Source organism: Carcharhinus amblyrhynchos, chromosome 7 (assembly GCF_965287045.1).
Source record: "Carcharhinus amblyrhynchos chromosome 7, sCarAmb.v2.hapA, whole genome shotgun sequence".
Classification (NCBI taxonomy): Eukaryota; Metazoa; Chordata; class Chondrichthyes; order Carcharhiniformes; family Carcharhinidae; genus Carcharhinus; species Carcharhinus amblyrhynchos.
The window spans coordinates 9,132,457-9,156,968 of NC_137330.1; the positions used below are offsets into that span (position 1 = coordinate 9,132,457).

At 41.4% G+C, this 24,512-nt stretch overlaps 2 protein-coding genes across 7 annotated transcripts in view; one reads left to right on the top strand and one right to left on the bottom strand.

The window, feature by feature from the left end:
- The window catches only part of gnpat (glyceronephosphate O-acyltransferase), a 35,235-nt gene extending 27,465 nt beyond the window's left edge, over nt 1-7,770 (top strand). Inside the window, exons 12-16 of the mRNA XM_080191914.1 lie at nt 429-569; nt 3,717-3,819; nt 4,490-4,583; nt 4,683-4,744; nt 6,133-7,770. Coding sequence (XP_080048040.1) covers nt 429-569; nt 3,717-3,819; nt 4,490-4,583; nt 4,683-4,744; nt 6,133-6,176 — 444 coding nt within the window. The 3' untranslated portion in view covers nt 6,177-7,770. The remainder of the gene's footprint in view (nt 1-428; nt 570-3,716; nt 3,820-4,489; nt 4,584-4,682; nt 4,745-6,132) is intronic.
- Nucleotides 481-24,350, bottom strand: sprtn (SprT-like N-terminal domain). Of its 6 annotated transcripts, none has more exons than XR_013886975.1 (8): nt 24,058-24,350; nt 22,434-22,533; nt 17,412-17,540; nt 15,007-15,253; nt 10,553-11,399; nt 4,273-4,369; nt 3,201-3,394; nt 481-586 (listed from the first exon to the last, which is right to left on the bottom strand). XR_013886975.1 is itself a non-coding variant. In XM_080191915.1 (5 exons), the coding sequence occupies exons 1-5, from the start codon at nt 24,324-24,326 to the stop codon at nt 10,630-10,632; spliced, it is 1,515 nt and encodes a 504-aa protein (XP_080048041.1). In that variant the 5' UTR covers nt 24,327-24,350; the 3' UTR covers nt 10,284-10,629. The 6 variants fall into 6 exon arrangements, 1 of the variants encoding a protein (XP_080048041.1); XR_013886973.1 differs by having other exon boundaries at nt 576-725; XR_013886974.1 differs by lacking the exon at nt 4,273-4,369 and having other exon boundaries at nt 576-725.
- Between the last annotated feature and the right edge of the window lie 162 nt (nt 24,351-24,512).

A 24,512-nucleotide genomic window follows, 5' to 3' on the forward strand; every position in this document is an offset into this window, starting at 1 on the left:
TCCCTGATAATTACAATCCCGTAAAAGCAAATTACTGCGGATGCTGGAATCCAAAAACAAAGAACAGAGGTAACAAAGAGCTGGCAATTCTGTCAAAGGATCATCCAGACTTGAAACATTGGCTCTGTTTTCTCTCCACAGATGCAGTCAGACCTGTTAAGATTTTCCAGTATTTTCTGTTTTTGTTGTTATAATTAAATTGTCTTGTAGGTTTGAGTTACTTACTGCAAAAAAGATCTCACAAAAGAACTTGAGAATGTAATAGCAAAGTCTTTTAAACATTTACATACGGTGAATGTTAAACGATTAACTGTGAAATTACAGAATTTGAGAGTCAGATTTTGTCATGGGTGACCTCTTGTCTTGCTCACTTGTGATCAAGATTCTGTGCCTCAGCTTAGTATTGTCACTATTTTGTTTCACTGCAGGACTTTGATGAAGGGCTGTACTTGCTGGTGAAGAGCAGTGCCATTCAGGGCTCCCACACAGACCTCTACATTTCTGAGAAGGGCAGCGTCACCATTTCCTTTTTGTCAGACATGTTCAGACCTTTTCTGGAAGGTTATCAGGTCAGCTGGTGAATTTTCTGTTGACATATTTAATTTTACTTTTTAAGGTTCACAATATATTCCTTCTCCTTTGACTTTTTTTTTCAGCTTGAGAGCCAGATACTTCTAATAATTAAATTGGATTCCTTTAGATTTCTGTGGTCACATTCAAATATCCTGTCATAAAGAAATCATAAACAAGTTCCACTGGTTTTTCATAATCTCTTTTATATTCATCAAATATTGTGAAATAATTGCAACAGTTATTGCAACAATGATTGTACCTTGTGGTACTTACTGTATTATTTTTATTCATTCGTGGGACATGGGCGTCACTGGCTGGGCCAGCATTTATTGCCCATCCCTAGTTGCCCAAGGGCGGCTGAAAGTCAATCGTATTGCTGTGGCTCTGGAGTCACATGTAGGCCAGACCAGGTAAGGACGGCAGATTTCATTCCTTAAAGAACATCAGTGAACCAGATGGGTTTTTCCAACAATTGATAATGGTTTCATGGTCATCAGTAGATTCTTAATTCCAGATTTTTTTAAAATTGAATTCTAATTTCATTGTCTGCCATGGCAGGATTTGAACCAGGATGCCCAGAACATTAGCTGAGTTTCTGGATTAGTAGTCCAGCCATAGTATCACTAGGCCATTGCTTCTCCTATTAAAAATGTATAAGTTAGAATTAAGCGAACAAGTCAGCCAAAACGTGTTCACTCAGGGTAGTGAGTAATCACTTTTCGAACATGAGACATTTTTCCAGTACCTTTTCCAATTTCGGGACATCCCAAAGTGCTGCAAAGTGAATTAAGTGACTTTTGAAGTGCATTCACTGTTTTGATGTAGGGAATACGGCAGCCAAGTTGCATAGAGCAAACTGGCACAAACAATATGATAATGATGAGTAAATAATCTAAGTGATGTTGATTCAGGGATAAATTGTGACCAGGATGTTGACTGAGCCACAGCCAACGTTAACAGCTGTAAAGGCAGGTGCTGACATAATGTGAAATAGCACCAATACTGGGATAAATTCACAAGCTCCAGTGATGTTAAAGTAGTCTTTCCCAATGTTTACTAGGCAATAACACGAACCAATGCAAATATAAGTCACAACAGGAGTTATTTAAAGAAAGGATTGAGAATGAGTGTGAAAGAGAAAAATGTAATGTGCCCAGGATAACAGGGAGCCAAAGAAACATCCCTAATTACAGATTAGCATTCATCCAATTTGTATGTGAACATGTCTGCCCACACTCAGTCATCTGGAATTAAAAGGTCATGTCTCTCAAGTCAAATAGGTTTTATGTTCTTTCTACAGCAGAACAGATACAAATGTGATTACCATGTTCCCTGTAACATTCTTCCCCCATATTTTGCATGATGGTTAATAGAAGCATAGAATCCTTAAAGTGCAGAGAAGCCACCATTTGGTCCATCAATTCTCTGAAAGAGCATCCCACCCTAGCCCTCCTGTCTGCTCAATCCCTGTAACCTCACACATTCACCATGGCTAATCCACCTAACCTACACATCTTTGGACACTAAGGGACAATTTAGCATGTCCAATTTCCTCATTCTTACGTGTCTTTATATGGATATCACCAAAAGAATCTGCCAGAGTTTCAATAATTTAAGTTAGTTTCAGTCATTGCTATCTACTTCTCAACATAAGACCTCCCAATAAAGACGTAATGTTCATACCTGCTCTGCTGCATACCTGGTTTTTCAACATCCTGCTTCCCATGTATTAAGAAAGGATCAGCTTAAGGAGTTGCTCAGTCTTTATACACTGCATGTCAAATGTTTTTTATTTTCTCATTTGGCTTCAGCCAATGATGATTAATCTTTGATCCATTTGTGTCTATTTCCTCACTTAGAATTCTGTCTCGTTTTTACACCTTACACAGTTTATTTCTGCAGCGGTTGACATTATCCATCCTTTTCCTTAAGTTCACAATACTCACTGCCCCAAATAGAACTAACCAGGGGCTTAGCTTTGTTAACACTGAGAGATCATTTTCCCAATTAACTGAATGCTACTAAAACAAACCCACTTCACCTTGTGAAACCAACCTGTTCTTTTTTTGGTAGTTGGTACTATCTGTAACACTGCCCTTATTTTATACCAATAACACAGATCTGTGTTAATCGCATTAACTGCGTGGGGTTACAGAATCACAGATTCGTTAGTCATTCGACACATTATGTCTTCACTGGCTGTCCTAAGCAGCAGTTTACCCAGTACTACATCATGGCCTTTCCTCTGTAGCCCTGCACATTCTTCCTTTTCAGGTAATAATCCAATGTGCACTTGAACCCCTCAGCTGGACCTGCCTCCATCAGAATTTCAGGCAGTGTATTCCAGCTCCTTGCCACTCTCTGACGATGTTTCTCCTCATGTTACCATTGCTCCTTTTGCCAATTACTTTGAATCTGTGCTCCCTTTTTCCTGATCTTTCCACCAGTGAGAACAGTTTTTCTCAAACTACTCTGCCTGGGTCCCTCCATAATTTTGAATCCCCTGTCAGATTTCTCCCCAGCTTTTCTCCTCTCCAAGGTTAATGTCAGCAGCAACATTCAATCTCTGTTAACTTACTTCAGATGGTGTTCAATGCTTTCCAGGCTTATTACTGATCTCGACTTACCCTGAGATGGTGCTGCCTTCTTGTATTGATGAAAGTGTAGGGTTATTGCCCACCTGTGCAGTCTGCAATCTTCTGACTATTCTTGGATCTAGTATGTCGCTGAATGTGTATTGAATGTGTATTGGTGTTTTTGGAGCAGGCAAGGAGATGGATTAGGGTTTGCTCCTTTCACTCTGCACATTGCCTTTGTGACTCTGAGAAAAGAATAAGATTTTTAAAGATTTAAATGAATCCTTAAAGATGCTGGAATATACAGCACTTACTAATGTAATTATTCTGTAGTGCTCCATAGTAGGTTTTGCAAGTCTTATGACATGGAAAGATATTTTCAACTTTAATATTTTTTATTTTTGCTATATTTTAAAGTTTGACTTGCAACTTAAATACTAGTTTTTAAAATATGAGGTTGAGTTATTTTATGCTAAACAGTCTTCTGATCCACTACAAATTCACAATTTTTAAATTTAAAAAATATCTCACAGTTCTCTCTCTAAATAGAAATATTTCTATCTGCAGGTTATTTGCAAATATCTGCAATGCACAGAATTCTCTGACCCCTTTACTGAGAAGAAGTTTATCTCTGAAATACGAAGCTATGCAGCAGAAAACATTTTAACAGGTATTTCACCTTAAAATATGTTTGTTTCAACTGTGATTTTCCTTTTAGTTGGCCCTGGAAGATCTGGATTTCCCCTTCAACAGGGAAAATGATAACCTGAGTTTCATTTGTGGCTACAATTTAAAAGTGTGTTTTTAAGTTGCATTTAATTGTGCTGAGGGTGACTGTTGGGTGGAAGGAGATGTGTTGGCTTTCACTGCAGTGTTCTTCTCAAGCACACCTTAGGTACTGATAGGACAGATACCTTAAAAAGCCAATTAATGTGCCTGGTCTCAAGTGCACCAGTGTGAAAGACTTTGTTTGGTGAGATTACCAATTATAGGGAGCTCGACACTGTGGATGCACCTTCTGGTTTCCTTGTCTGTTGTGGCTGGTTAACTTGGATGGTTAGCATGTGGTGCTAATAATGCCAAGGTCGTGGGTTCGATCCCCATACTGGCCAAGTATAATTACCTGTGTCTGTGCTGTCCAGGCTGATTTGAATCAAAACAAAATGGCTCACGTGCCTACAAAGTGTGTTTCACTGTTGAGTATGACTTAGTATAATAATCTGTCAACAACAACAACAAGTTCTTGGTTAAAGGGTGAGTCATCTCATGGAGATGATGAGTGTATTAAAGCAGGATTGTGTATCTATTTCCATTATAATCTGAATCTTTCTGAAACATAGGTGCCATAAAACATAATGAGGTTCTTTCGGTGGATATGCAGAAAAACGCACTGTCTGCTTTGGTCCGGCTCGGTGTCATGGAGAAACTGAAGATGTACGTATTAGAAAAACACATTACTTTTGAACAGTACTACTTGAGAATGTGCGGTGTCTTTGCGAAGATCTAACCTGACATTGGTCTGATCCTTTACAGAGCTAATGGCAATGTCTATAAGGTGAATAAGCAAGCTGTCACTAGGGTGGCGAACATGTTAGGTAAGGAGGGCCAAATTTTTGCTTTCACACCAAAGATTTTTGTTTTTTAATCTCTCTTTGAATAACAATGTTAAAGATTTGTGACATTTCACATATGTGGCAACATGTACATAGGATTAGAGTAGGCCAATTCGCCCCTTGAGCCAGTTTTGTCATTCAGTACATTCATCTTTTCCCAAATTCCTTAATATCTTTGAATAATTAAAATCTGTCAATCCCTCAAGTTAAAATTAGTAATTGATCTAGCATCAATTATTGTTTGTGGAAGAGTTCAAAACTTCTACCATCCTTTAATTATAGTCGCGCTTTCTAATTTCATTTCTGATGGGGCTAATTTGTAGACTGCCATCTTGTTTTAAAAGCCTCAACCAGCAGAAATAATTTCTAGCATCCTTATCAGTTCCCCTTAATATCTTGAAAACTTTGTTCAATTCATCCCTTAGCTTTCGAAATTCAAGAAAAAGAACCCTAATTTGTGTAATATTAACCTTGGAGGCGAGGTACAATTCTGCTAAATCTATTCTGCAATCCCTCACATCAATATTCATAGAATTTATGGTGCAGAAGAGGGCCATTTGGCCTGTTGAGTCTGCACAGCTGGCACAGCGGTTAGCACTATTGCTTCACACCAGGAGCTCGGGTTCAATTCTGGCCTCGGGTGACTATCTGTATGGAGTTTACACGTTCTCTGTGTTTGCGTGGGTTTCTTCCGGGTGCTCCAGTTCCCTCCCAAAGATGTGTGGGTTAGGTTGATTGGTCATGATAAATTGCTCCTTAGTGTCAGGGGGATTAGGAGGATAAATATGTGGGGCTGGGTGGGATTGTTGCAGACTTGATGGGCCAAATGGCCTCCTTCTGCACTGTAGATTCTGTGAACATATTTCCAAGGCAGGGTACTCAGAACTACTCCAGCTGTGGTATAACCAGGACTCTGCATAGCTCAAGGATATGAAGTAGAATTTCTCTGTCATTGATGAATAGTTGTTTGGATTGGAGACAGTTTTGACCTTTTTGAATTTCTAGTGTAGGACCTGATTTAGGTGTGATGCTGTGTTCCGCTAAATGTTATACTTGAGGCAGCTTATTACATTATCCTCGCCCAATTCCTGACACACTGTAGGGGGTCAGTTTAGTAACTGCAGTATGCAGACATTTCATATAAAGGTTCAAACTCAAGTCACTCTCACCTGGTGGGTGAGGTTTGATTTCTTGATGCACCTCCATCACTTTAGAAAAGCTGTTTATGCTAGACTTTCTGTAAAGTTAGACTTCAGTCTTTTTTGTTTCATTGAAGTTAGCTAATGCAGGCACAATGAACTGAATGATCTGTGCTGTATAATTCTGTAGTAATTTAGAAGGCCCTGTAACCATGTGATTTTTATTTGCAGCACCCACCATTCCAGTAAAAAATGCAACAGCAGCCAGGCTTTGAGTGCAGGCAAGTTGCTGTGTGGCAATTTCCAGGACAGCTGCACCTCCATTCCTCTGGTGGCAGGTGGGAAGATCTTTTATTTTTTGCATCCATGAAACCTGGGTGCCAGAACCCAGCCCATTGGAAGGAAAAGGCACAGGAAATGAATGGTGAGCTGACTGCTGGCTTGGGAGTCCAGGGTCAGGAATTATTGCTCTGCTCCAAACAGCAGGAAGTCCCTGTAATGATGAATTCTTAATGCTTACGCTTTGAATTGCCTTCACCTATGGTATCTTTTTCCCTTTTTTTAAAGAAAACTAAGTTGTGCAAGTGGCGATTTTGTTACATGTAAACATTAATATACTCATCCTAGCACCGAAATGTGTTCTTAACAGTTTTCACAGTTACAAGTCCAACAAAACCTAAATGGAAGAGTTTACAGCTCAGTTTTTCATGTCTCAGAGTAATATCACATTTATTTTAATTTCTTTGAATGCCCATATATAAATCCAGGGATTGCTAGAGACATCTGAGATACCATTGTGGGCAAAAATGTTCCTGTTGAAATTTCTTAAACAGCCAAAGTAAAACAGTAATACCGGCTTAAAAAATTCCTGATTCATATTTCAGTCCAATTCTGTTTTTAAATTGACAAATGGTGGAGTTTCACATCATTTACAATGTTAAAAGACCAATTCAAATGGAAATTGAATCATTGAGTAATAAATTCCTTTAAACTTTTGTACTTAGTATACAAGATAATGCAACAACAGAAGCTTTAGCAATGCAGAAATAGCAAAGACAGTGATTTAACCTCATCTAGACAGTGGGAATCATCAATATTCATACTTTTGGAATTCCATCTAAAAGCAAATGGAAGTCTCATATTTCATCTTCATGTGGCAAATGTCAGTCTACTTTTAAACAATTTTATCAGTCACCGTCCCATGACATATGAAACATACGAGAGCCATTGAAAATGTCCCAAATGCAAAGTTCTTCCTGTTCAGTTAAGGCCAGTTTAGTGGATGTATCAACTGTTAGTAATCCTGAGGATGTGAAGAAACAAGATGACATAGTCAATCTCTATATACATCTGAGAAATCACTCCAGTATTGGAACTGTAATGTTAGGAGGTTGAGCAGATATGTGGTTACTCCAGAAGTGAGGGAGTGTGATAATGTCACTGAATTTTTGGATTGCTTCTGAAATAGAGTTACATAATTGCTCCAAAAATTTGATCACTCCTGAAAAAGGGCCATGTAGTCACTCGAAATTACAGGTTATATGGTCACTCCAACAATTGGATCACTTCTGAATTTTTAGTCACTCCAGGATTTACATGCACACACTTAGATAACTTCTGGAGGCCATGTGATCCCTCAAGACTTGAGGGCAGTAGCTTCACATGGTCACCTCAAATTGGTTTCCCATGAAATAGGGTGATGGGCACGCCAGTGAAGTCATTTTTTTTCCCGTATAATGAAACCCAACTGTTTCAATGAAAAACCTGTTCTATGAAAATCAGTTTGTTAAAGAAACTAAGTATGTTTGTTTGGATGTATAACGTCCCTTAATAAATTAACAGTGCTAATCAAAACATGCATTTTATTGATATTGTAGTCACCTTGTTTTTTTTTTAAATTTTGGTTTAGTATGCCGTGCCCAAGGGTTTTCATTTCATGGTTTGAGTTAAGAGAGAAAATGCTGGAAAATCTCAGCAGGTCTGGCAGCAGCAGTAGGAGAAAAGAGAGCTGACCTGTCAAGTCCAGATGATCCTTTGTCAAAGCTTTGGACAAAGGGTCAGCTGGACTAAGGGTCAGCTGGACTCAGTGTCAGCTCTTTTCCCTCCGTACAGATGCTTCCAGACCTGCTGACATTTTTACAGCATTTTCTCTTTTGGTTTCAAATACCAGCATCTGCAGTAATTTGCATTTATTCATAGTTTGAGGTATTTGTGCTTACATCTGAATTTTCTTGCATGGTCTCTTCATCCAGCGAAGTGAAACTTCTGAATTGCTTCTAATACAATTATATCCTTTAAGGAAATTGAAGCAACAATATTGCAAAAAAAGGTCTCATTCAAGTGCTAACAACTGTAGCAACACTTTTTATACTTGACTCCCCTTGCAATAAACACCACTCCATTTACCTCGTACTTACATTTTTATCTTTTTAACTTTGTATTTAGTATCAGCGTTTTGCTTCATGAACATGTTGAAACAAGAATAATACAATAAGCTGCCTCATTGTCTCACAAGCAATCTCAGCAAGTGCCCAGGTACTGGCAAGAGATTTTGTCACTTGTCATTGACATTTTCTATGTTAACATTACCTTTCTAGCCACTTTTTTTTCCACCTCAAGTTACATCAGAAAGAAACATACAACCAAAAGAACTCTCTTGGCTGTGAAACTATGCAGCAATGTATAATGTTTGAAGCAAGAGCTCTGTCTTTGGAATTGTCCCATTAAGTGCACAGCATTGGATCAGGTGAGAAAAGTTGAGGAATTCAGTTTCACAGCTGGCAATTCTTGCCTGATTTAACTGCATCAAAATACTGGTGAGGATCACAACCAGCTGGAACAGTGGTGCCAAAATACACCTGCAACATGAGATCTGGGCACCCTGATCTGTTTAATGAAGGGACCCCCCTCCCCCCACAACACTATCCACTGTCTCTCCACTACTGCGTGGATAACCTCAGTGCTGTTTACTGTACAGTTCTCAATTCTATACTGCTATCACACTGACCTTACAGCATCCACAGCCTTTTGGGAGAATTCCAAAATTTACTAACCCATGTGCAAAAGTAAAGTTTATTTATTAGTCACAAGTAGGCTAACATTGCAGTGCTAATGAGTTAGTGTGAAAATCCTCCAATTGCCACACTCCAGCACTTGTTTGGGTGCACCGAGGGCAAATTTAGCCTGGTTAATGCACCTAATCAGCACATCCTTTGAACTTCCTGGACAGACTGAGTCTAAATCTAAGATGGTGATGACTGAAACCAATTAGACATGGTCTTAGTCTTTTCACAAGGCTATGACAAAGCACTGCACAAGCAGGTTCTTTGGTATTGTTGATTGCATTGAGAACTGGTTGGAAGGGCACAGATTTGTTTGGAGACTTGTTACAAGTAGTGTCGCAGTGGGATGTGTGATGGGAACACTGCTGTTTATTTTTTATGATCCAGAGGTAGCATCGGAAGCTCGAGAGTTTGCAGCTGACACTAGGATCTGCCTAGGTGTTAGGATACTCAATGCAGGCAGATCTTGGATGGGCTGGAGAATTGGGCTTCTGACTAGGGAGTGGCATTTTATTTAGCAAGCTATACACAAACCAGAACAAATGCTCAACATACATATACCCTTCAAAGAAAGATAATAAAGTTGAAGACAAAGATATGGGCACACTGATGCAAAATGTTGAGTGCATTCACAACTGACCCTCAGTCAACACATCCAATTTTGTCTTTGGAGATGACCTTGATTAGGCCTCAGTGGAATAGTGTGTCCACATGGTGTGATATTCAGTCTGTGTGAAGAGTGCAGAAGGAAAAGCATAAGACCATCATAAAGCACCTTAGTTATCGTGATGAGATGGGAATCTAGACTCAAGCATGGACTATGGGGTGAATTGCTCTATAACAGGTGGGAATAATTAATTGTAATAACTAATTGGGACACCATTTTAACAAATTGGGAAGAACCAGGAATCTCAATTTCCAAGGCCAAATCTCAGGTGATGGTTTTCCAAACCCCCAAAATAGAACACTGGACTTTCTGAAATCTTTCTGTAGCAAGAGCCAAGCCTGTTTCTAGCTGGGGGGCTCTAACCAAAGTTAGGTAATGATAGTAATAATGTAAATACTAAACAAGGCCAGCGTGATCTCCTGACCTAGATGAATCAAAGAGATATTTCCCACCCAAATGTAAATGTGGAAGAGGCTGCGTGGGCAAGAAGGCCTTTTGTTTGCAGCTTCATTATGGCTTTATTCTCGATACTTACCAGAGAAACCATCTGTGAATCCCTTCATTATAAACATGTTGATCAATTATCTAACTGAGGGATTACAAATCAAATTTTGCAACCAATCCTCAATTCAAATATTCCAAATACATCAATCTGGAATCAGAACAATCAACTTTATTAGTGCATAATTTAAAAAGTATTTTCCAAATTGAAAAGGTTACAAAATCTGCATAATATTAAATGTTCTGCAGTAAAGTGTAAAAGCATAGTTTACATTATTCATTAAATTTCACTGGCAACATCTTTCAGAAATAATTACATTGAGTAAATAAATATAACTATCTTTAAACTTCTTACTAAGATATACAGTTAGTACAGAGGGGCATAAGAGGGGAGGGTTTAAATGCGTAAATATTAACCTACCCCTTTTCCTGGAGATTTTAACTGACATTGACAACATTGAAATAAAGCTCGTGATCCACATCTTCACATTCAAACTGTCACTGGAGACAGGAATCCAGGTGTTGGTTAATTTCAGATGGCAAGACAGCAGACTGACAGACAGGGCAGTTAACAGGCACACAGCTGGTGCTGGTATTGCCAGCTGGGCTGCCCATCTGTGATCCCATGCCATTCCAGCTGTGCCAATTATGGGAGTCTGCCTCACCAGACATGCCAGCTGTAACAGATTGGCTGCCCGGTCTGTCTGCCGGTGATCTCTCAAAGGCGCGAATGATCGACTCTCCAGGGAAGGACAGCTCAGTGCAAACTTTCTTGCCAGTGGCAGACCAGCCAGACTGTTGAGGATTCCTGTGCAGTTCAGAGCTGGGCCTTTTTTGGCTACTTTTAGGCACTGTCACCTTTGCAGAGTTCGTTGGTTTTTTCCTGCTGATCTTAACAGGTGAGCCATTGATACTGATAAAGGCCTCAGTGTTGCTGACAGACCTTTTGGGAGCTCCTGAACCGATACGGTTGCTAGGACTTTTCAACAGCCACCCTGTGAGGGCCGTGGGCGATCCAGCACCCAAGCGGACAGGCTCAGACAAACTTGCAGCAGCCGGCAGAGAAGTTCTCTGCTGATTAGATCCAGCAGGCCGAGATATTGGTTCATGACCTTGGGAAACAAACTGGGAGCGCGGACTTAGCAAATTGCTGCTCTCAGGAATCCTCCCCAAGGGCGTGCGTGGTGAGTTCAAGCTCTTGCCTCCGAGGACATGGCCTTTTCCGTTGAACGGAATGACTGAACGAATGTCCACAGCTGGAGATTTATCTGATCAAAAGAGGACAAAAGATAAATGCTTACTGACTTTGGCTGGTCACATTTTTACTGAGTAAAAATCAGAAGCAAAGCATTGAGATCGAGGCCATGCAGTTGTCTTCAGGGAATAAAATACAAGGTATTACAAACTATTATTGAAATCACTGGCCATCAATCTGCACCATTAGTTTCAGTTTTGTGTAAATTATGCTATAGATTGTGCATTATATTGATTGTAACAATGGAGGTTTAATAAAACTAGTGGAGGCATTAATTGTATGATTACTACAGCATATATATGACCAGCAAATGTGGGTTGTGAGAGGAGGAATATACCTGTACTGTTTCAGTCTTAAATGAATCTAATCCCAGTAAATATTGGCCCTTGTTTTCTTCTTCACCAACTGACTATCAGGTATAGAACAAAGTAGCAGCTGCTTAAAGGTTGAAGACTAGGGAAATTTCTTTCCATCACAAGAAAGATTACAATCCTATGGACATTGTGGAAAATGGCAAAAAGCGTGAATAAATTGTCAAGATATGATTACCCTCCACAATATTCTCAGACTCTGAAACAGAGCCATCATGCAAACCAGCCTCCCATCCACTGACTGTCTCCACTTCCCGTTACCTTGGAAAAGCAGCCAGCATAATCAAGGACCCCACACACCCAGACGTTCTCTTTTCCACCTTCTTCCATTGGGAAAAAGATACAAAATTCTGAGATCACGCACCAACCAACTCAAGAACAGTTTCTTCCCTGCTGCCATCAGATTTTAGAATATTAAGCTAATGTTTCTCTACACCCGAACTATGACTGTAACATTACATTCTGCACCCTCTCCTTTCCCTCTCCCCTATGTACTCCATAATGGTATGCTTTGTCTGTATAGTGCAAGAAACAATACTTTTCACTGTATCCTCATACATGTTAGGTGGACTGGCCATGTTAAATTGCCCCTTAGTGGCAGGAGGACTAGTTAGGCTAAAAATGCATGAGGTTATGGGGATGGGGCCTGGGTGGGATTCTGGTCAGTGCAGACTCAAAGGGTCGAATGCCAGAAGGAGGATTCTATAATTCTATGTGACAATAATAAATGAAATCAAATCAGTGGAAGATTTAAGTGGCTGTGTAGACAGGGGTTACATTCCTATTATGGAGGAAACAAGGTGCAGCCTTGCATTGTTGCCTCTTACCAAAAGTAAAAATCAGAAGCAAAGCATTGAGATTGAGGTGATGGTTAGCTAGACATTGATAACAGTATGGATATTTGTCCTGATGGATGAAATTTACAAGCCTTTGATAGATTTTGAAAGACAGAAGGTGGTTCTATGGAAGAATTAATCATGAACTTTAACAGCCAGTACAAAAAGTTAAAAAAAGTCAATTTAGAGATCCCACGTTCAGTGTTAGCATTGGAATTGCTGGTTAGTTCCAGCATGTGACATATAGTTAGACTCCTGCCACTAACTGAGGTTCAGATCTCAGATTTCCTTTGGGAAGCTGCTTTGGAAAAATTCCTGTGGAAGCAGCAGACAAATGGCATGTTCAATAGAAGATTCAATGATTGCCATGTTCAATATCACCCAGATACTGGACTTGGGCAAATGAGGGCAAGAGGATCTTTTGTAGATATGGATATTACAGAACAATAACAATTAGGCAAAGGAATCCCAGGAACGCCTGGAGAACAGTTAACAGATCAGATCGTTGTGATGGACTGCCTAAAGCAGGAAAGCAAGATCCTCAAACTGATGAATCAAACAGTTCATTGTTGGATATGCTTCCCATGAAAACGAACAAGTGAAATTGGGCATTGAGCATGATACGGCAGTGTTTTTGGATCTGCAGTTTCCTCAATCAGGGCATTATTTCATCCCTCCAATACTTCTTGTGGCTAATACAACTCATTATGACTGGACATCTTCAGCTTTGGAGTTCTGTTTCATGTGTCAATTTGAACAGCCTGTATTTATGATTTGGGCAGTCCAACACATAATCCTTATTTGGAATAGGTTAATTGTCTGTTTTTTCCCCTTCAAGTGGAATGCAGGATGGAATACATCAGGGTTAAGGTGGGGATTGCTCCCATTCTCAGGATATGGACGTCACTGGCAATGTCAGCATTTATTGCCCTTAAGGTGGTGATAAAACCTTCCTGCAATGACCATGGTCAACATGATAAAAGTGCTGCCCTGGTAGTATAGTGGTTATGTCATTGAACTAATAATGCAGAGGCATGGACTAAAGATCTAGAGATGAGAGTTCTAGTCTCACAATAAATTTTACATGAAGTTTTAAAAATGTTGTAATTAAAAAGCGGGTTTGTTGGAAACAACCACTTTCCTTTAGAGCAGAAAACCAACTTGCCATCCTCACCCAGTCTGGGTCTATATGTGATTTCTGTCCCACACTTAGATCAATGCTCTGAGGGGTGGGCCAGCCCTATGAGAAAGGTAGCTTGCAGACAGGAGAATCAGGTCCCTTAAACATATATATGGGATATAGTGTGCCACATGGAAAACAGTGCCTCGATTTAGTGTCCTTTCTGGATAATTGCTAAAAAATACAGCAAGCAGTATGAACGAGACTGGAGATAGGAGTCAAACCAGTTAGACCTTTGAGTTATTTTTAAGGACCTCAAAAGAAAAAGGACAAAGATGTACGAAATAAATCCCATAAACCAAATCTCAGATTAACTTCTGTGTTCTTTCTGTCATGTGTTGGCACAGAGACGTGGTGAGTTACAGTAATTCCAGCAGTCAGTCCTGATGAGATTCCGGGTTAAATTCACCATTGATATCAATCAATCCAAAATAATGGGTCAGTCGGCAAGTTCAACATTTTAGCATCCCAAGCACAAGAGTTAAACCAGCTGAACACCATTTTAAACTCTGAAAATAAGAAACCAGAAACAGAACATCTGTTTTTATTCACAGTAACCATAATCATTTTCCCTTAAAATGAATAAGCAGATAGTGTTATAGAGACAGAGGTTTACAGCATGGAAACAGGCCCTTCAGCCCAATTTGTCCATGCCGCCCCCTTTTTTTTTTAAAACCCATAAGCTAGTTTGGCCCACATTCCTCTCTACCCGTCTTACCCATGTAATTGTCTATAGAGATCTAACTGTCTGAAAAGTAAAGTTTTAAAAAATGCTGCAATTAAATTGGACACAATTATATTGGTCCATTAGTCAGATAGTACAATTTTTTTTATTCATTCATGGCACGTGGGCATCGCTGGCTGGCCAGCATTTATCACCCATTCCCAGCTGCCCTTGGAGGGTAGTTGAGCATCAACTGCATTGCCTCGGCTCTAGAATCACTTGTAGGCCAGACCAGGTAAGGATGGCAGATTTCCTTCCCTAAAAGATATTAGTGAACAAGATGGGTTTTTCCAACAATCGACAATTGTCAGTAGATTCTTAATCCCATATTTTTTAAAATTAAATTCAAATTCCACCATCCGTGGGATTCGAACCCAGATCCCCAGAACATTAGCTGCGTTTCTGGATAAACGATCTAGTGATAATCCCACTAGGCCATTGCCTTCCCTGCCACACTGTCAGACAGTATAAATTTTGTTGATGCTGCCACCCACCCAGAGACCCATTACCTCCATGTTGTGGCAGTTTTGATGGCTTCCCTTTCTTTGCCTTGTAGTTCTCAGGCTCTTTGACTTTGGTATAGGTTCCACCGCAAGTCTGCTGATGCTCAGCCCACCAAGGATCGCGATCCGACGGTGCTCTGTTCATCGCCCGCTTAACATAACCAAAGTATGGCCGCCTCTTTTGACAGGGCCCATCACAGCGCCACCAGTGTTGTCGGTATTCATCCACCTCATCGTGGAAATTGTGATAAATCTGAAAGAAACCCGCTTTTCTAACACTGAAAAAATGAAACTGCGTATCTATCAGTTAATTTGTGGTTTCACTTGTGGCCAATGTGAAGGCATAAAGATAGTTTTAACAATTCAGTCATTAAACCAGCAAAGTATTACAAAGCACTTTCATCTTAACACCTGTTGCAAAACGTGCTGTTTAAACTAAACAAACCTGCACACATGCAGAGTTCCAAACCCCACAACTACAGATAAATTATTATAAGTGCAATTAAATTAAATAACGTCCATTCCCAGCATTTAATAAATTGCACCAACTATCAAAAGTTGGAGCTTTAACTCAAGTTTTTAAGTATTAAATGTACAACCTGCAATTTTAAAGTCATTTCATGCCAGCATTTGTTGCATCATCCCCATTGTCCTTGAGAAGGTGATATAAAGCTGCTTTCTTGAACTGCTACAGTCCATAGTCATACAGCACGGAAACAGGCCCTTCAGCCCAACCAGTCCATGCCAGCCATGGTGCCCTCCCAGCTAGTCCCAATTGCCCACATTTGGCCTATATCCCTCTATGTACTTTCCCATCCATGTACTTATCAAAAATGCTTTTTAAATGTTGTTATTGAACCTGCCTCAACCACTTTCTCTGGCAGCCCATTCCATACACACACCACACTATGTGTGAAGAAGTTGTCCCACAGGCCCCTTTTAAATCTTTCCCCTCAAACTTCTACCCACTAGTTTTCAATTCCCCTTCCCTGGAAAAAGACTGCGTTCATCCTATCAATGCCCCTCATGATTTTATAAACCTCAATAAGATTACTGCTCATTCTCCTACGTTCCCAGGAATAAAATCCCAGCCTGGCCAACCGCTCCCTATAACCCAGGCCCCACTAGTCCTGCCAACATCCTTGTAAATCTTCTCTGCACTCTTTCCAGTTTATCAATATCTTTCCTATAACAGGGTGAGCAAAACTGCACACAGTACACCAAGAATGGCCTCACCAACAACTAAAACGACTGTAACAATGTCCCAGCTCCTTCCTTAATGCCCTGAAAGTGGCCAGTGTGCTAAGTGCCTCCTTCACCACCCAGTCTACCTGCAATGTCATGCAGTAAGGTACACACAGTGCTGTTAGGAAAGGAGTTCCAGGATTTTGAGTGGGAAAGAAACAATGATATAATTCCACGTCAGGATGGTGTGGGGCTTGGTGGGAACCTGGTGACGGAAGTTGCAAGTTTGGACAGTGCTGTCAAAGGATTGCTGAAGCACCTCTAATATATCGTACACATTCATGATGAAGTTGGCAGGTGGGGTGTCAATCAAGCGGACTGTTTTGTTCTGGATGGTGACAGATTTTTGGAGTCAAGCTGAGAATATTCCATCATAGTCTTGACTTATGCCATCTAGATGGTGGACAAACTTTCGGAGTCAGGTGGTGGGTCACTTGCCTCAGAATTCCCAGCCTCTGCGCCGATTTTGTAGCCACAGTATTTATGTGGTTGGTCCAATTCAGTTTCTGGTCAATGGTAATGCCCAACATGTTTATGGTGGGGGTTTCAGTGATGTAATTACATTGACTGTCATGGAGAGATGGTTAGATTCTCTCTTGTTGGAGATAGTCTTTGGCACTTGTTTGGCACAAATATTATTTCCACTTGTCAGCCCAGGCCCAGATATTGTCCAGGTCTTGCTGCATTTCAACATGAACTGCTTGAGTATCTGAGGACTCATGAATGGAGAACATCGTGCAATCAGTAACACGCCCATTTCTGACCTTATGATGGACGGAAGGTCATTGATGAAGCAGCTGAGGGTGGTTGTGTCTGGAACACTGTTTCTGCTGGATTGACCTCCAACAACCATAACCATCTCCCAGATGACAAAAATCTTGGTCAAAGAGGGAGATTTCAAGGAGCATCTTAAATGGAGAGAAAAAGGAAGAGAGGCAGCAGTGCTTAGAGATGGAATTCCAGAGCTTAGGCAGCTGAAGATATGTTCACCAATGGAAATCAGGGCTGTACACGAGTCAGAGTTGAGAAAGCACAAAGAACTCAGATGGTTGCACAGCTGGAGCAGCTCACAGACAGATAGAGGGGTCAGAGACGACTTAAACATTCACAACTGGCACGGTTAGCTAAAGAATAAATATGGATCAGAACTCCCTCTGGGTACTTACGGTCACCTTAGCTCCACTCATCCTGTTGACCCTCCTCATGTGTTTGCAGAACTCAGGGCCATGGGACTCATGGTCTTTGTCATTATTTGTGACAAACAGCAAGGCGTGGATCATTTCATGTAGCAGCGTCTATTGACAACACAAAAACAGATGAGATTACTCGGTTTTGTTTGGTTAGCCTTCCAAGAATGTTCACAAAGGACAAACTTTAAACATGAAACCGCCATCAGTGGACGCTGATTCAGAGTTTACACTTTTTAAATAGTCTGAGTACAAATGCATACAAATGGACATACATGAATAATCTTATTGTCCACTTTCCTTCCCACCTCCATAGCCAATGAATTAACCAAGAATCTATACAACTCAGACTTAAAAATATTCCATGACCCTGTCTCCACTGCTCTCTGGGGTAAGTTCTATAGGCATAGGACCCTCAGATTTTTTTAAAATACAAATTTAGAAAATATACATCTTAAATGGGAGGTCCCTAACTTTTAAAACTGTGTTCCCATTCTAGCCTCTCACATAAAGGGAAAGACCTTCTCAGCATCCACCCTGTCAAGTCCCCTCAGGGTCTTATACAATCACCTCCCATTCTTCCAAATTCCAGTGGAAACAGGCCCAAACTGAACTCATTAGATAAGCCACGAATCAGGTCACTGAACCTTCTCCAAACTGTTTCTAAGGCTATTGTATCCTTTCTCAAATGAGACTCAAGATGTATACACTGCACCAGATCTCCCCGACACCCTGTACAACTGAAGTAAAATTTCCCTACTTTTATATTCCATTCCCCTTGCAAAAAACATTTTACTCACCTTCCTAACTACTTGCTGTCCATGTATTCTAGCTTCTTGTGATTCATGCACATATCAGGACACTATATCATACAGTGTTGCAATCTTCTTCCATTTACATATTATGCTGCTACTCTATTCTCGCCAAAGTGGACCAAGTTCACATTTTCCCACACAGTGCCATCTGCCAAACATTGCCCACTCATTTAACCTATCTATATCCCTTTGTAAAGTCTCTACACTCTCCTCACTTTATTTTCCTACTCAGTCTCATCATCCACATCATTGATGTACATTATAAATAGTTGAGGCCTCAGCACTGACCCACTTGTCACATATTGCCAACCCAAAAACAACACATTTATCCCTCCCTCCTTCCTGTTAACAAACCAATCCCATATTTGTGACAAAATATCTGTATAAGCGAAAGATTAAAGTATCCTGCCCCACCCAGTTAAGAAAATTAAGTCTTTGGCCCATAATTTAGAAAAATACAGAGCACGTTTTGGAAATTTAAGTCTAATGATAGTCAGAACCTAGTTTTCCAGATATTCTCTCGTCTTTTCACTACCTGAAGATTTTAAGCAGATTTTTTGTCATCCCCCTGGAAACTGCAGAACGAACAAATGATTATGCCACAGAATCAGGAGGCCCTGGATGCTGGGGCCATGAATGTCTCCTTCTGTGATGCATAACCTCAACAACAAACAGACCGGATGGACTTTCATTCAGATGTTGATAATTCAAGTGACTTTACAACTCAACACCTTTTTGAAAAAAGAGTCACTTATGCATTTTCACAGCTGTAGGTTTTAAATACTGGTCAATGTGCCATCATCCCCTTCACTCTTACCCCTGTGTGAACCCAATCATCTTTGTGATGATTGCCATGATTTGGGTTTTGAGATTTTCGTTATTTCCAGTTAGACTTTTTAATTGGTCCTGTGGTTGCAATTGTCTGGAATACACCCTCCTCATATGTGAATAAACAACAGTGTGTGATTGAGGGATTTAAGAAATATCTAACTCCACACACTAAGTGCACAGTACACAAGTTTCCTCTACATGATAAACAGTTACCAAAAAAAAGGACTTTATTTCCACAACAGATGGCCAATATCTATTTTTGTCTTACAGAGTGCAGTACCTCTATATCCCTGCACTCCAGTAAATATGTAATTTGCTAGCTATCTAAACCTTTAACTATCATTCAGTGACTGCAAGTTCAAACAAGCCCTGACATCCATTGGCAAAGTGGGCAGGGAAATTTACAGCCAAACCCCTGGATCAAGTACAATCTTTACACGTGCACATGCAACCCAGCCTCTATCTTTCAGAACCGCCAATCTGTAGGGTGAAACTTCAATCTACCCAATCAGGTTTCCTGCTCACAGCAGGCACGTGAATGCAGAACAACAGCCTCTTCCCTGAATGGAAACAAAAGCATGAAGAGTTTGACATGTTTCGCAGCGAATGTTCAACATCTGGAGCATTGCAATATCCTCCTACTGTATTGAAGACCGCCAATAGCCAGTAGTGCTTAGACTGGGAGGATCCCGCAGGAACACCCCCAAGAGTGAAACTGATTTAAACAGCTGCATGCATGCTTTAACAGTAGTGACGCCAATTTAATAAAACCACACAACAAACCAAATCTGACACAATGATGTCTTGAGTAGCATAAAAAGACAGAAGCCAACAAGCTACAAGCACAGACATTAATGGAATAAACCTGGCATCCCACCTTGTATTTAATAGGAACGTAGAATTAGGAGAAGTAGACAAATGTCTCTCTGGCATTCAATCAGATCATGGCTGATCTCTCCTGCTCTCAAATCCACCTCCCCACCTGTTCCCCATATCCCTTTACCTGTTTTATGCGAAATATATCTATCTCCTTCTTGAAACTGCACTATGGAGCAGCAACTTCCACAAATTCACCACCCTCTGTGAATAGTTGTTCCTCCTCATCTCAGTTTTAAATCTACCACCTCTCAACCTGTACTCTCTGACCTCTTGTTCTAGATTGCCCCATATGAGGAAACATTTGGTCTCCATTTACTCATCAATCCTTTTTCAAATTTTATATACCTCGATTAGATTCCCCTCTCATCCTCCTAGATCTTGGAAGAATCACTACGGTGAGAGGCCATTCGGTCCATCAAGTCATGACCGGTACACCTTTTTATCTTATCCAGTATCTATCCCATAATGCCATATATTTATCCCACAAATCCTCCTACTCTACACATGGCAGGACACTATAAGGCAATTTAGCATGGCCAATCCGCCTAACCTGCACATCTTTGAAATGTAGGAGGAAACTGGAACACTCAGAAGAAACCCACACAGACACAGGGAGAATGTGCAGACTCCACACAGACAGTGACCCAAGCCTGGAATTGAACCCAGGTCCCTGGCACTGTGAGGCAGCAGTGCTAACCCACTGCGCCATGTGCCATCCATTCTAGCAAGTACACCCAAACTGTTTAATCTCTCCTCATATGTCAACCTTTTCATCCCCGGAATCAATCTTAATATCACTGCTTCAGAATGGTGCACATTTTACTCATCAGACCTTTCACAAATTAGATACAACAGGCTTGACATCTAACTAACACCAGGTAAAAGAGGTATAGGAGCTTGTTACTAACCTGCATACTACACATCCAGAAACAAGCAAGAAATCAGCATCTTAAAGAAACAGTCAATGTTTTTCTTTATTCTTTTATGGAATGTGGGTGGAATGAGACAACATTTGTCGCCCATCCCTAATTGCCCTTGAACTGAGGCTTGCTAGGCCATTTCAAAGGACAGTTAAGAGTCAACCATATTGTTGTGGCTCTGAAGTCACATGTAGGCCAGACCAGGTAAGGATGGCAGATTTCCTTCCCTAAAGGACATTAGTGAACCAGAGGGGTTTGCAGGATAATCAACAATGGTTTCATGGTCACTATTACTTTTAACTCCAGATGTATTTTGAATTTAAATTCCACCAGCTGCTGTGGTAGGATTTGAACCTGTGTCCCAGAGCATTAGGCTGGACCTCTGGATTACTAGATCACTGACATTACCATTATGCCCCAACATGCAAACAGGAAACACACCAACAACTGGTTCCCTACCATCTCTTTCCCTCTCACCTGGCACCACTCAACACACAAATTCGTTGCCCTTCCCCACTCACCATCCTTTTGTATTTTCACACATACTTAATTCAAAACACCTACCTTGAACAAATAAATGTCCAGGAACAGCGATGAAGGTTACAGACTGAAGTTAGACAGAAATCAAACATTCCAGCAGGACATGATGTACTCTGCGCTGCTGCTAGCACAAGTTAATAAATAGCCCCTGAAGGTGGCAAGACGTAGAATTGGCCTAGGAATTCAGTTTGGTTCAAACAGCTACAGGGATGTACATAAAAAGAACTGCATTTATAAAGCACTTGCAAAACTCTCTCTAAATGTCCCCCAGTGTTGCATGGTGAACCAAATTATTTATCCATTAATGGGACATAAGCATGAGTTGTGTTACAGAAATAAACCATCCCAGTCATGCATGAATATGGTTTGGATGCATCCCATTTTCTCAAGTCTGGAATTGGATTTGAGAATTTATCCTTCTATTGATTTAAAATTTGAGGGCAGCTTTGAACTCAAAGTACTTTTGTTTTAATCATTTGCAGGACATGGCCATCACTGGCTGGCCAGCATTTATTGCCCATCCCTAGTTACCCAAGGGCAGTTGACAGTCACCCACATTGCTGTGGCCCTGGAGTCACATGTAGGCCAGACCAGTGACTCCAGGATGGCAGGCTTCCTTCCCTAAAGGACATTAATGAACCAGATGAAACTGTGAAGTTTAATGCACTTTCCACCCTCCGTTATTCCCATCAGCATCAGAAGTGGACCTTGATTCTCAAATAGCCTTACACCACAAAGTCCCCATTTAGGAACAATAAGGCACAGAATCACCACAACGGTACCTAGACTGAAAGGATTAAATCATCAAACAACTACTATCGAACTGAACATTTGAGAGGCTGAATGTCTCACTTGTGTTCTTTTTACAGCAGGCCCACAGCCACAGAAATGGTTCAAACGTATTTAATGCCCGAACAGAGAGAGTCCAGACCGTGCTGGAATCGAAGTCAGTTCACCCTTACCAACCAGCAGCGAAACATTAGAAAATATGGTACTGTATGCTGCTCAACACATACCTCAACCAAGTCTCGCCTGGGTCGCAGCTTCAATAGAGGTTCACTGATGCGTATGGAGCACAAGCCTCCTTGCCCCTCATACGAGCACACCCCCGCACAACTGCAACAAATCCACAATGGGCCAGCACTAATTAATGCAGCACTGAAGATATTAGTAAAAAACAGTCAACGGGCAAAACAATTTTTAGCATGGCCTCCCGTGCAGCTAAGTCAAGGCATTTATCAGTCAAGACATTAGGTATAGGAGTTGGGACATCATGTTACAGTTGTTTAAGTCATTGGCGAGGCCTCATTTGAGAGTATTGTATAATTTGGTCACACTGTTGTAGTAAAAACATTGATAAACTGGAAAAAGTGCAGAGAAGATTTATGACGATGGTGCCAAGACTAGTGAGCCTGAGCAGTTGGCCAGGCTGGGACTTTATTCCTTGGAATGTAGGAGAATGAGGGGTGATCTTATTGAGGTGTATAAAATCATGAGGGTCATTGATAGGATGAACTCAGTCCTTTTTCCAGGGTGGGGGAATTGAAAATGAGAGGGGAAGATTTAAAAGCAACCTGAGGGGCAACTTCTTCACACAGAGGATGATGCGTGTATGGAACGAACTGCCAGAGAAAGTGGTTGAGGCAGATTCAATAACAACATTTAAAAAACATTTTTGATAAGTATATGAATGAGAAAAGGTTAGAAGGATATGGGCCAAATGCAGGCAATTGGTACTAGCTGGGAGAGCTTTAAGGTCAGCATGGACCAGTTGGGTTGAAGGGCCTGTTTCCGTGCTGTACTGCTCTATAATTCTAAGTCAGCAAACACATTTTAGTGAAAGACAAAAACAAAGTAATTGGTGAAAGAGTCAAAATTTCCAACTTCAACTAAAACAGAATTATTTTCCCCACAGAAATAGCTAAAAGGCATCAGGGCACCACTTCCTGATTCACTCTATAATGCTCTCACCCCCAATATTGCAGGAATATTGCAGTTTGAGCATGTATGCACAGTGATTAGCACTGTCGTCTCAGTATATATTGACACAGACATCAAGATCCCACTTCTTGCTGTGTTTACCCCAGTCCAACACCGGCATTTCCACATCACGGCTACCGCCTCACAACACCAGGGACCCAGGTTCAGTTCCTGGCTTGGGTCACTGTGCGGAGTCCGTACGTTCTCCCAGTTCTGTGTCGGTTTCTTCCCACAGTCTGAAAGACGTGCTAGTTAGATGCACTGACCACGCTAAATTCTCCCTCAGTGTACCCGAACAGGCACCAGAGTGTGGCAACCAGGGGATTTTCCCAGTAACTTCATTGCAGCGTTAACGTAAGCCTACTTGTGACATTAGTTAATAAAGTTTAAACTATATTATAGATTTGAGCACATTTGCAATGGGGCACTGAGGGAGTGCAGCACTGTCTGCAGCACAATCTTATAGAATAAACATTAAATAAAAGGCTCCTTTGGCCTATGTTAAAATGGAAGAGTTTGTGGGGAGAGAATGGGGGGATTTGGAATGAGTGGGCCGAGGCCGAGCGGGGAGCCCATCCCCGCTGAAGCTCTCTGCCTCCCCGCCCCCGGCTGGCCCGGCAGTGACAGCGGAGCAGCCTGCAGCCCCGGGCCGTTACTCACAGCGTCATCCGCGGGCTCCAGCGAACCTCGACTCCGGCCAAGCGGCCCCAGAAATACAGCTCGTTAAACTGCAGGAAGAGGCCGTGCAGGTCGGGGTTTGGGTCGATTAGCTCCCACTCTTCATCCACCACCGAGGCGGGAGCCGGCGGCCGGGCCGGAGCGAGGCCGGTAGCGCCACCCGCCTCCTCCTCCCAGGCCGCCTGCAGCTGCAGCGCCAGCAGCAAATCCTCCTCCTCCATTAGGCCAGCTCCGTCCACACTAACAGACATGCGCACTACAGCCTCCCTTGCACTAACAAGCATGCGCAGCGCAGCTTCCCTCCCCGGCCTCCCTGCTCCCGGCCAATCACATGATAGAGCCCGAACAATGGGTGAACAGGAAACCGTTCTGCAGCGACCAATCGAAAGCCACAATGGAGGTTAGTAACCAATCAGGCCCCTGGGCCGTCCGACCAA

What these genes read in the sequence shown, in the direction of transcription:
- sprtn (XM_080191915.1), bottom strand. Translation starts at nt 24,326, where the DNA reads ATGTCTGTTAGTGTGGACGGAGCTGGCCTAATGGAGGAGGAGGATTTG. An exon ending in TGGAGCCCGCGGATGACGCT is followed by an intron (nt 22,534 to 24,057) that starts GTGAGTAACGGC and finishes GATTTGTTGCAG; the next exon opens with TTGTGCGGGGGTGTGCTCGT. An exon ending in CCAGGCGAGACTTGGTTGAG is followed by an intron (nt 17,541 to 22,433) that starts GTATGTGTTGAG and finishes TGTTGTCAATAG; the next exon opens with ACGCTGCTACATGAAATGAT.